This window comes from Crinia signifera, chromosome 1 (genome assembly GCF_055691185.1).
Source record: "Crinia signifera chromosome 1, ASM5569118v1, whole genome shotgun sequence".
NCBI classification, from domain to species: Eukaryota; Metazoa; Chordata; class Amphibia; order Anura; family Myobatrachidae; genus Crinia; species Crinia signifera.
The window spans coordinates 342345410-342357791 of record NC_139217.1 but is presented as its reverse complement, the minus strand read 5'-3'; the positions used below and the strand labels follow the sequence as shown (position 1 = coordinate 342357791).

The 12382-nt window shown below is 42.5% G+C and overlaps 1 protein-coding gene across 2 annotated transcripts in view; it reads right to left on the bottom strand.

Moving 5' to 3' along the window:
• Positions 1–12382, bottom strand: part of MYO18B (myosin XVIIIB) — a 451547-nt gene that overhangs the window by 378057 nt on the left and 61108 nt on the right. For both annotated transcript variants that reach the window (XM_083146506.1, XM_083146515.1), the window contains one exon: positions 4268–4412. In XM_083146506.1, coding sequence (XP_083002632.1) covers positions 4268–4412 — 145 coding nt within the window. The remainder of the gene's footprint in view (positions 1–4267; positions 4413–12382) is intronic.

Here is a 12382-nt window from a genome sequence, read left to right as displayed (position 1 = left end):
ATAAGTCCTTAGGACTCTTTGAGAGGGATGTTCTAACATCCTCCACCTCTTTCTGCCCCACATCGCTTGCTACCGCATTTATACTAATCGCATATTCACTAATCACACACGTGATTAGTAACGCAAAGGACAGTGCAATAAGTGCTTTCCTGTGCAATGCATCGCCGTCCCAGAATCTGACAGTAATATACAGATGGAGCAGCCATCAGGCAACCTGCTCCATCGCCATATCTCTTGTGCTTGCGCAGGCTGGTGGACAGCTGCTCCATCTGACAGGGAAGTGTGAGCGTCTCACACGCTTCAGGGAGATGGACAGGGGAGCGAGGGGAGAGGGGGGCCGAGCAGGTGGAGGGGCAAAGCCAGAGGAAGGGCTGCTACAGCCTTCTGACAGAACGGGGCGCACACTGCTCCACCTTCTGTCCTTGGCGACGGATACAATCACCAGGAGCAGCTCAAATGAGAGCTGCTCCTCCATCTGTACTATTCCTGTGGTTCCAAAACGTGGACCTCAAAGTGCCCCACAACAGGTGACTTAACCCTTTGAGTGCCAAGTGAATTTGTCAATAGGTGTAAAATTTGTCAAGCAAAAATTTTTATTCATCATAATGACCATTTCCTATATAGGGTAACAATATAGGAAATATAATCTTTTTTTTTTTTTTTTTTTTTTTTTACACATTTTTTTATGAAATCATATTTTTAAGAAATCTGAGCGATGCTGGCATTTTTAGCGAATATTTTGCACATCTCTCACAGAGATTATTATTTAATTATTAACAGTTTCTTATATAGTGTGTCATATTCCGTTGAACTTTACAATAGGAGATAGTGATACAACAAACTGGGTATTTACAGACAGTCAAATGTATGACGGCCCTGCTCACAAGCTTACAATCTATAGGGAATTAGGCATTGATTCTACCAGAATGCAAAGGTTCCTGGTGTGCTGTATGTATGTAGTGACCCAACAGTTTGGCCAGGGGTCAGGAGGATGGAAAATGTGAAAAAGAAAGAGTGGATATGTGTGGACTGTACAGTGGGGATGTGAATAGATAGGAACAGTATATGGAGGTTAAGTGGCTGGTTCTGGAATTTGAGAAGCTTGCCTGAAGAGGTGAGTTTTCTGGGAACGCTTGTAGTTTTGGAGACTGGAGGAGAGTCTTATTGTGCATGGGAGAGCATTCCACAGAGCAGCCCAAAGAAAATCCTGCAATCGGCAATGGTAGCGAGTAATGAGTGTGGCTGAAAGACGTAGATCTTGTAAGGAGCGAAGAGGTCGTGTTGGAAGATATTTTAAGAAAAGAGAAGAGATGTATGTTGGTGTACTGTAGTTTGGTTTATAGATTTGAGTGTGAGTAAAATAATTTTGTATTGAATACGGTAGAATACAGGTAACCAATGAAATGACTGAAAGAGTAGCTTTGCAGATGATGACCGTCTGGCTGGGAAGATTAGCCTTGCAGCTGCATTCATGATGGATTGCAGTGGTGAGTCTCTGTATTGGGAAAGGATAATAAGGAGACTATTGCAATAATCAATGCGTGAGATGATGAGAGCATGAATTAGAGTTTTGTGCGGTGTCTTGTGTTAGGTAAGGGCAAATTTTGAATATGTTTTTTAGGTGCATGTGGCATGATTTTGAGACGGATTAAATGTGGAGAACAAAGGAATGTTCAGAGTCAAGAATGACCCCTAGGCAGCGAGCTTGAGTGGTAGGAGTGTTTGTCATATTCTCAACAGCTAATGTGATATCTGATTGGTACCTATTATTTATTGGTGGAAATATAATTAATTCTGTTTTAGAAATATTCAGTTTGAGATTCAGAGATGACCTCCAGGATGAAACAGCAGAAATGCATTCAGAGACACGGCCCAATACAGATGGGGACAGATCCGGGGAGCATAGGTACAGCTGAGTATCTTCCGTATAAAGATGATACTGAAATCCAAAAGAGCTGATTAGTTTGCCAAGAGATGAGGTGTAGATTGAGAAAAGCAGAGGACCTAGTACTGAACCCTGATGTACTCCAACTGATAGAGGTAGCGAAGAGGAGGTGGAATCAAAGAAACGAACACTAAAGGAGCGTTAGATAGGTAGGATGAGACCCAAGAAAAGGCTGTGTCCTTAAGACCTAGGGATTGTACTGTTTGTATGAGAAGTATATGATAAACAGTGTCAAACAGTGTCAAAAACAGCAGAGCGATCTAGAAGAATTAGTAGTGAGTAATGGCCTTTAGACATTGCAATGACCAGATCATTCACATTAGTCAGTGCTGTCTCTGTGGAGTGTTGGGAACGAAAGCCTGACTGAAGCAGGTCCAACAAGTAGTGCGAGTTAAGAAAGTGTGTGAGGAGAGAGTAGGCAAGTCTTTCAAGTAGTTTGGAGGTGCATGGAAGCTGAGAAATGTTGTCACTCAAAAGGTACCTAAGTCAATTTGATTTGACCATCTGTACAGAGCCATGGACATACTTAAAACCTGGACCATGAAATTGCCTTGAGGACTATGTTTAGAAACCGGTGTCCTATTCCAATTAATTCTGTCAGTTAATTATGTCAGTTACTAATGCTATAAAGTCACATAATTACATCATCTCCACAGTATAGTGGGGCAGAAGTAATTCAGACTCCTTAATGTGTGACATAAGAAGAATAAACTATTATGTATGTAAGGCATACAGGACTTATTCTTTAGCCCTTTATCCCACTCTGGCTCACATACCTATTGGAATATACAGGGCTACATTTGGTCAGAAGTACAATTGACCTACAGTACCAATCTGGTTTTGGAGTGTGGGAGGAAATACAATAAAACAGGGGATAACGCCCCAAAAATAGCAACTTTATCAGGTGATGGTTCATGACCTCAGTGATGTGAGGCAGTAATGCTAACCAGTACACCACAGGCAGAACAGATCTTGTATCGTCGTATTGCTGCTGATGATGATGATAAATAATATATCTAGATTTTGATGGGCTGCAGCAATAGATGCTTTTTATGGTGCACAAATGTTAATATGTTAACACATCAATATCATTTTCTGATTGGTTTATCTTTTGATGCTGTATTGATTTTGTAGTGTCACACTTGAATTGCTTTTCTGATTACAGAGCATTTTAAATGGTTTATTTTTGCCATAAAGTTTAATTCAAAGAACTTAGTGATATCCAGGTGTCGCTTCTTTGCTGATCACCATATTATAGTACCACTGCTGTAGCTAATAGATTAATATCCTGGATTATCCACTTCACACATTGATCTTCTTTCTATCAAAGTGTAGTCTTAAAATGTTCTCTCTCTCTTCTTGCACTCTCCTCCAGCGCCTGTACGGGTGACCGTGGATCACCCATATACAAACAGCATGATGCACTGATATATTTTTATCTATATCTTTACGTTGCACTACCGACACAATATATCTGACACCGTTCACAGACATATCGCTTGTACACACTGGTCGATGGCCCAGCGATACAGATGTGACCATGCTCATCGTTGTTGCGCCAATTACCACCTGTGATTCCTGTGGTGATTGGCATGATCCAGTCACCATGCATGTGCATCTTATTCACTCCCTCTCTCTAATATGGCTTAAAAAGGGCACAAGCGGCTAGATCGCTGTAACGATGAAAACAGCTACATCTGTAAATCGTCTGTTCGATTGAACAGCCAAAATATCGTCTAGTGTGTACTCAGCTTACCTTTGCATCAGGCTGGGTACACACTAGTACTAGTACACGGATTGGGCAGTGTGTTCTCCATACACGCTGCCTGATTCAGCGGTACTGAAGTCACAACTAGGCAGACGTATCTGCATGCTCCTGCCCATTCAGCTGTCAATAACCTGGAGTGGGTGAACGGGTGGCCAGCGGATTTCCTGTACACAAAGCACAATGCACCGATATATCGGCGATGGTCCAGTGATATGTCGGCCAGTGCACCTTTAGCCTGTAATGGCAGACTATGACATTTAAATTAACAGTTCATGACTTTCGATTGATAAATCCGTACAAAAAAAAGGCACTTATTATAGGTTAAAATCATAATATAAAAAAAATATTTAGCATCACACCAATGGCTAAGTAACTAATAAATAACCTAACATTTGTAAAAACCGGATGTGGATTAAATGCTTTTCCAGCCAAGACTTACAGTATATGCACTAGCTCCATCTTTTGCTCAAACTTGTCATTGCTTTTTATGTGTTTGTTTATGGGCATTCAACTGGCAAGGAAAAAGAATACGGGCTATAAGTTCTAACCCTTACCTCTACAAGCACCTGCTGCTCCAAGGTGATAGATGCCGGCTAGGACATGCCAAATAGCCTTTTGCTCATTCACCGTGAATCCCAAAGCCTCCATGGCAGATTGAAGCTGTACAAATGCCACAGTAGCCTTCTGCTTCTCCTCAGGCTGTGAAAGACAACAGGCAACAGACATTATAAAATAACTAGACAAAGCAAAAATGTGCTTTATTATTACTTCTTGCACATGAATTATAAGTAATGATAACAAGTCAGGTAACAAATAACATAACATACCTGTAAATAACTGTAAAAAGACAAAATGATAACAAACCAACAGATTAACAAAACTGATTAAATAGTGGTATTTACGAGCTGAACATTCATTCTCAAACTCTTGTTATAATTAAAATAAAATAAAACTATTTTGTTTGTGTACTTGAACTGTCTGGCTATAACATTATTGCAAAAAAAGTCTAGTCCCACCTAATAGAACTGGCTCCAGCCTGAGAGGCCACAGGAGGAATATACACATTTTCCTAAATAATGGCTTCCATTAATTCTCTCTAGGGGCCGCACATTCACAGTGTGTTACAGTATGTACAGTATAAGTAGTGCCCTTAACAAGGCTTCTATGTTTGGCCTGTTTGGCCTATAAGAGCACAGGTATTACCAATGTCTGGAACTGTCCTTGAGGAATCCAGCACCGTTCTATTACAAAATACAGCAGTCACTCAACAGATGCACAATTGATGGTGTTGGAAAATTAAGTCTTATGCTGTGTATACAGAGAGCGATAAATTGGCAATTCAATTGAACAGTCAATATATCATGGGCACGTTGGTGGCTGTGTACCAGCGAAATGTCTGTGAACAAAGTATTTCACAGACATATTGTGTCAGCCCTGTAGTACTGATATATTGGTGCATCATGCTGTGTGTACACACTTAATACTGGAGCCAACATCACAAATGGATAGGCAAATTCAAATGCACACCCTGCTGCATGACAGGAACCAACATATTTACAGTAGCAGCCGATTGGTATGTACACTCACTGGTGCATCATGGGTGCGAGGTGTATGGTGCACAGGGGGACCCACAAACAGTACACTCTGCACGCAATTAACGATATTGACAACTTTGTTGGACTGGCCCCAACTGCACAGCTCAAAAATCACTAGGAAAATGGTCACCAGGGCCATTATCCAGTAAGTCGTGTATGTGCAATAGAGGTGTCCTTCGGGAACATGCAGGCCCGGCGACAGGGGGGGTCAAAGGGGACACTTGACCCGGGCCCCGAGGGTCGGAGGGGCCCCAGGGATCAAAGGCACATACATTGGGACTTTTTAAACTGTGCGCTCTTGGCCGCACTGTAATTAATAATGAAACCAAACAAGTAGCTGCAGGGCCCGGCCAGCTGAGTTGCGAGTGCGCAGAAGGGAGACTGGGGCAATGTCGGGAGCTCTGCTGCAATTGCCCTAATACGGGGTCTGAATTATAGGTAAGGTGGTGAGGGAGAGAGGCGCTTTCGCCTTCCGGCCAGAGCAGGGGGTGCGGCTTCTAGCTGCTCTGCTCTGACTGCCTGCAACACTTGGCTTGCCGCTTCCAAGGCCCTCCCCTGCACTCACTGACTGAGACAGAGATGATGATGTCTATGATCATTCATGGTTTACTCGCCGCCGCACTGTGTTGCGCCCCACGGAGCGACATCCAGGACAAGGCGCAGCGTCTCCTCCCAGCCGATCTGCCTCCCCAGGCTTTTATTGCAAATAGGAGCCCGGGACAGACGCAACTTGATGACGTCACTATCTGTCAGGGAAGAAGAAGCCTGCTGCCTTGGTGGAGATGTTTCCAGACTTACACCGGAGGAGCGCTCCATACAGTAAGTGACTTCTGGCATCTGCCGGCTACATATCTATTCATTTCCTATAAGCATTATTTGCATCTGGCTTTTCTAATGTTTTTTTCTTCCTTTCTTCTACTCACCCCTGTCATCTCTCCCTGGCACAGAGCTAAAATTGACCTTGGCACACTCATTTTGCCACCCCATACCCACTACCCCACCATCCCACTCACAGCCTGTCACCTCACAACCATTATCCCTACTCATCCTGTAACCTCACACCCGCTAGCCGCAGCTTCTAGAATGTCACCCCACACCCACTGATGCAGACGGTGCTGAACACCCTACTGCCTGAATCTTCTCTTACCGTCTTCACCATTTCAAATCCTTATGTTCCTGCTCGACACCCTGTGTATAACTTATTCTGAATCAGGCCCTAATTTGTGTATATATAGGGCCTCAGACATATCTTAGTATCGGGCCCCAAGATTTCTGTTGCCGGCCCTGGGAACATGGCACAGTTGTCATGTTCCCAGAGACTATTGCACCTCCGGGCCCCATCCTCTCTTAAAGTGCCTCTGTGTCAAGGCCGGATTAAAGGGGGGGGGGGCAAAGGGGGTCAGTACCCCTGCCCCCCCCTCTAGCTAGGGGCCCCCTGTGGTTGGCATGTATTGTTTTTTTAGCTAAAGGTTTTGTGCATGGCAGTGGGGTAGTGCTGCAGCTTCACCTATCTGCCAATGTGACAATGATTAATGGTGCTGAGCATTGGGAGCCAAGGTACACTGACCACACAAGTGTGCAGTGCATTACTGGGAGTTGACTAGTCCTATGACACTTACAAGAGGGCAGAGGCTGAGAGGTTTGTGCTGAGCTCTGATTGGTGGAGCTCAGTACATGCTTCTCAGGCCCATGGAGGACAGCAACAGCAGCAGCCTAAGCATACAGTAGGAGGGTTTTTAATCAGAGGCAGCACTGAGCCTGTGAGGCGCAGAGGGACAAACACAGGCTTTTCATGTGGTATGCATGTACCTGCAGTTACCCATTGACCAAGTTTATACTGCCTTTACTCTGTGTTTTGACAGTGTAATATTCTCCCATGCAGTTTGCGGCCAGTAATGACAAGTGCAAAGGGCCCCCCTGTCTGAAGTGCCCTGGGCCACCCGAAGGCTTAATCTGGCACTGCTCTGTGTACACTTACTTTGATCAGTGTGACAGCGGGTCCACCAACATATCTGTCAGGGATGTACCCAGGTATCCATTAAGCAATGTCACACAGGGGCGATTTCAGCCAATATCGCTGGCAATAAGGTCGCTGAGCGACCATATTGCAAGTGATTTGTTTGTGCTGTCAGTGATAAATCGCCAGGTGCGCACTCCCGTGTGCAGCGCCTAATGGTCGCTGGTCCAGCTGTTTCCCTGCCTCTTCTCCCAGCAGAGTCCTGTTCATCAGTGACCATCTCTGGTTGCTGATGGACAGCAGACACTAAGCAATATATTGCTGCGTGTGTACACAGCTTTAAATGCAAGATCTGGTGACTGAAAAGTCCAATGATATATTAACAGTGTCATGCTCAGCAAAATATTGTCCAAGCACATCATGTGCTCTGTCACCATGGAATTAACCGATTGCCAGAAAAGAAATGCTACAATATTGGGTAAATATGATCACTCAATACTAGGTAATGATTAGCATTTCATTTTGCTTGTAAGGAAATGACCCAAACCATGCCAGCAAAATTCATCCCACAATGCACAGAACTGGCAGAATACTACAGTGCCTTGCAAAATATTAGCAGGTTGAACTGTCTTAGCCACTGGAGGTCATGTCATATGTGTCCCAACACTACCAACCTTTCAGTCACAGAGAATTCTCCTGGCACCCAGGCTAGTCACAATTATCGGCAACAGTCCATTAATATTTTTAGATCACTTTGACCACAAAGTAAATCTTCCAACCATCCCACTTTTTTGGCGGGAGAGTGCTATGTTTTGTGGTCAATACAGCGGTTGCTGGCTTTGCTTTGCTGCAAGCCATGTAGGCAGGTGTCTGCACAAGAAACAGCATTAAAAAGTATTTTTTGGGGGAAAAAGGGAATTTGGGGGGAAAAAAGCAATAACTGCGTCATCATTTTCCATTTTGTGTCCACTACATTTACTACATGTTCTGTTAGCATAAATATTTCTTTTCATAAACACAACATTTAATACCATTTGCTCTGAGGTTTACAAGGGACAAACAGAAAATATAAACCCTTATAAAATGACAGTATACTACACTATTACAAAATGTAGCAAAAACAAGAGATACATCGAATAATACAATAACTAATGACTGATGAACAGAAAAGCTTAATATTATGAAGAATACAATTATACCATTAAAAATTACAATTATTGTATATTTAATAACAAACAAAATCTGAACAATAAAATCCCATTTTTCTGGTATGATATTGATATTTTTTTAAGCAGTCAAGAGGGAAAATTTGTTTAATGTTTTAGGGATTGCATAAAATATAGTGCTTTTTCCAGTCCATAAAACCCATCTCTCTGTTGTATGTAGCATTGTAAACTAGGCCACTGAGTTTATGGCTCTGCCGATTTTGGTTTATGTTTAACATTTCTGTGTAAGCCAAATTACAAAGTAAATAATGCATGCTTGAACTGCTACCCATCAACACAGCGTGTTACCTGGTTTTTATTAGAGGAAATGCATTTAATATATGCCGGCCTTTGCAGTATTAACATTTTGCAGTATGCCACTACACAAGATAAGGGTAAAATAATATATTTTGTACATTTGGTCATTTTCTATATACAATATGCATATATTACATATACTATAAAACATGCAGAAGTGGATTTAGAGGTCATAGCACCTCTAGGCACAACAGTAATGCCTAATTGTATTATTCTTGTTGATTGGTTATAAGTCCACATTTGATGATTGGCAATTTTAAAATGATAAAAAATAGCCATCAACTATGACATTTATTTATGTGTGCATATTTAGGGGAGAGTGGTGACAGTTGATCCCCACTTTGCTTGTGACAGCCAACCAGCCAAACGGTTAATTTAAGCTGTGGCAATTGAAAATCAAAGGGTAGGTCTTGTATGGTGTGAACAACAGCAAAACCTGTCAGTTGACAACAATGAATAGTTCCATTTAAAATCAATATTTGCTATTTGTTGGAAAAACAGATCAAATTTCCCACTCCGTCGGGGATGTGATCCCTCTGTAAAGGAGACATGATCCCATAAAAAAATTGTGCATTTTGTGTGGTTGTGTCAGTTTGAAATGGACACAAATAACGCAATTTCGACTTAATGTTTATTAGAATGTATGTGCGATACAGAATGGTATTTCTGCGTCTGGTATATGTAATGGCAGCTGCTCTGTAAAGGGTTAATAATTGTAGAAGATAAAAAAATGTGGTAAAATATAAACTAAAAATGCAATACCAAGCTTTGGGGGGGGGGGGGGGGTATAATAATAATAATTAGTATTTATTTTCTTACTACATGTTTCAAGGTCATGACGCTCAGCACAAAATATTTTGCCGTTCCTCTTAAAAAAAACTCTAGTTTTGACAGCAACAACAGTCTTCTTTATGGTTGCCAGATCGAGGAGAGTCCACTTCTTTGCTCCATCCTTAGCCTTGTAGTTTTTTCCCATCCTTGTCTTACTTGACAATTTCTAAACTACGACTGACTTATGGCTGTCATCCACCTACCATATATATCCCTGTCCCAGAAAGTGATACTATTCTGAATTGTGACGTAGAAAAATGTCAATAAACTTGTCTTTTGTACACCAGAAACATGCAAATATGTTCTGCAGTGTTGTAGAAATCAATATAGGTTGAAGTAAAAATCTTTTAACTATAGTGAGTTTCGATCCACAGTCCTCACAATTCACAGCCCGGCACGTTACCACGTGGCTATCCGGCCTTCATGTTGTGAGCGATGATCCCGGAACACGACCTGGCCTCTCTCCTGATCTACTCACTCGTAAGTCTAACTGTCTGTCTGCTATCTCTTCTTGGATGTCGCAGCAGTTTCCTAAACGTAACATGTCTAAGACTGAGCTGATCATCTTCCTGCCCTCCCACATAACCTCACCTTCCAGAATTTCACTTTCTATTGATGGAACAATGATCTCCTCCAGTCACCAAGTATGCTGCCTTGGCGTTACTGTTGATTCCTCTCTTTCCTTTAACAAAAAATTCAGCATCACAGTCCTGTCGTTTCCACCTCAAAAATATTTCCAGGATCAGACCCTATGTCACCCAGGATGCTACAAAGGCCCTCATCCACTCACTAGTCATATCCTGATTGGATTACTGTAACCTCCTACTTTCTGGCCTCCCTGTGAAGCACCCCTATCCCCTCCAATCTATCCTCAATGCTGCAGCCTGGCTTATCTTCCTCTCCAAATGTACTATGTCCGACCCCCCCCCCCCCCCTCTCTTACAAGCCCTGAACTGGCTTCCCTTTCCCTTCAGAACAAAATTCCAGCTCCTTACACTCACATACAAAGCCATCACCCATTCCTCTCCCACCTACATATCTGACCTTGTCACTCTTCACACTCCCACCCGCCCTCTCAACTCCTCAAATGCACGTCGCCTCTCCTGCAAACTGGTTAGGTCCTCCTATTTCCACCTCCAGGACTTTTGCCGTTGTGCTCCGTATCTGTGGAATTCTCTACCTCTCCCTATCAGACTCACCATCTCCCTACAAAACTTTAAACAGGCTCTCAAGACCCACTTCTTCATTAAATCAAACCATTTCTCATCCTAACCCTATGTTTATGCTCGCTTCTATCCCTGCTGTGTCACCCCAGTTTGTCTAGCCCTTACCTTTAGAATGTAAGCTCTAACAAGCAGGGCCCTCTCTCCTCATGTGCTTTTCTTAGAATATATCTCTGCCACTGTTATAAATGAATCAGTGCCCACTGTTGCAACTGTCTTTTTTTTTATTTACCATGTACTTGTCATATTTGCATTTGAACTGTAAATCACAATTTTTCTTGTTGTGTTCTTTTTCTCATCTATGTATTGTCAGGCGCAGTGGAACCCTTGTGGCGCCATATAAATAAACTATAATAATAATAATAATTATAATAATAATAATAGCAGCCTGTGTGATTAGGTCTCCCTTAAGTGTAGTTTAGTGCACTCCTGAGAGCAAATACCTTATTAGATGTAGAAAACTCAACTTAAACATGCGAACACACTTTCAAACACAAATACACTAACACACTAACACCAGTCACGTCTATTTTCCACAAATATTTGTCATCTCCAGTCAACAACTTATAATATTGTGCAAAACATGTGTACAGCGTACACTAGTAAGTTTAAATGTGGTTGAGTTGTTGTCTCTGTTCTTTCCTTTTTGTGGTATCACTAATTTAAATAATCACTTTCTCTAATGCAAGATTGTATCAAGGGATTGTGTCTCTCAGGGGATCAACTGTCACCACTCTTCCTTACTAAGTAGAACAGCTTACAGGGGAAGTCCTGTCTATTTACACTCCATTCAAGATGCTGTATGATACAGTAGAATGGAAATATTTAGCAGTTACTGGTAAATTTTGGCCTGACTACTAAAACAAACATTTAAGTGCTGCCCCAAAACAAGTGCCTTCATGCACATAAACATAATTTTATTACAGTTTTGTTTATGGTTTTGAGTGTGAACCCGCAGCCATGACCACTGTTTAGGATGGCCACGGCTAACCCTACATCGCCTCTGTTGTCTTCTCAAAAAGGTGCCTGGCACTTGCGGAACTAAATTCACCGAATAGCCACATTTGGAGGGGCAAATTAGGTCCGCCCCAACTCCGGTGCCACCAAGTCTTGCAACAACCTGAGGCGACCTAGTCCCAAACATAGAATAATGCCACTCTTGAAGAATACCTCACAAAATCACTGAGCAACACCGGTTAGGGCACATGGCCCAAATAGTACGGACAAAAGACAATATGCAAAACTGCAGTCATTTCTGGGGAATCCAGAGGAACAAATAACAAGGAATACTGTTCTAAAGTGCAAATAGACTGTCAAAGACAGAGATGACCTTATGAATAATAATTATGGCCAGGTCACTGATGTCATCCATGGGGCAGAAAAGAGTGGCTTTGCATCAGGAGGGGGTGGGGAAGGAGGCAGCACTAAGGTACTGCTGTTGCCTCCTCCAAAGCAGTGAACGGGACCCGGGTCACTCGATCTGTTCACACTGCCCAGCAACCCGGGTAAAACCCTTCTTTTTACCCGGGTTTGATTGCCA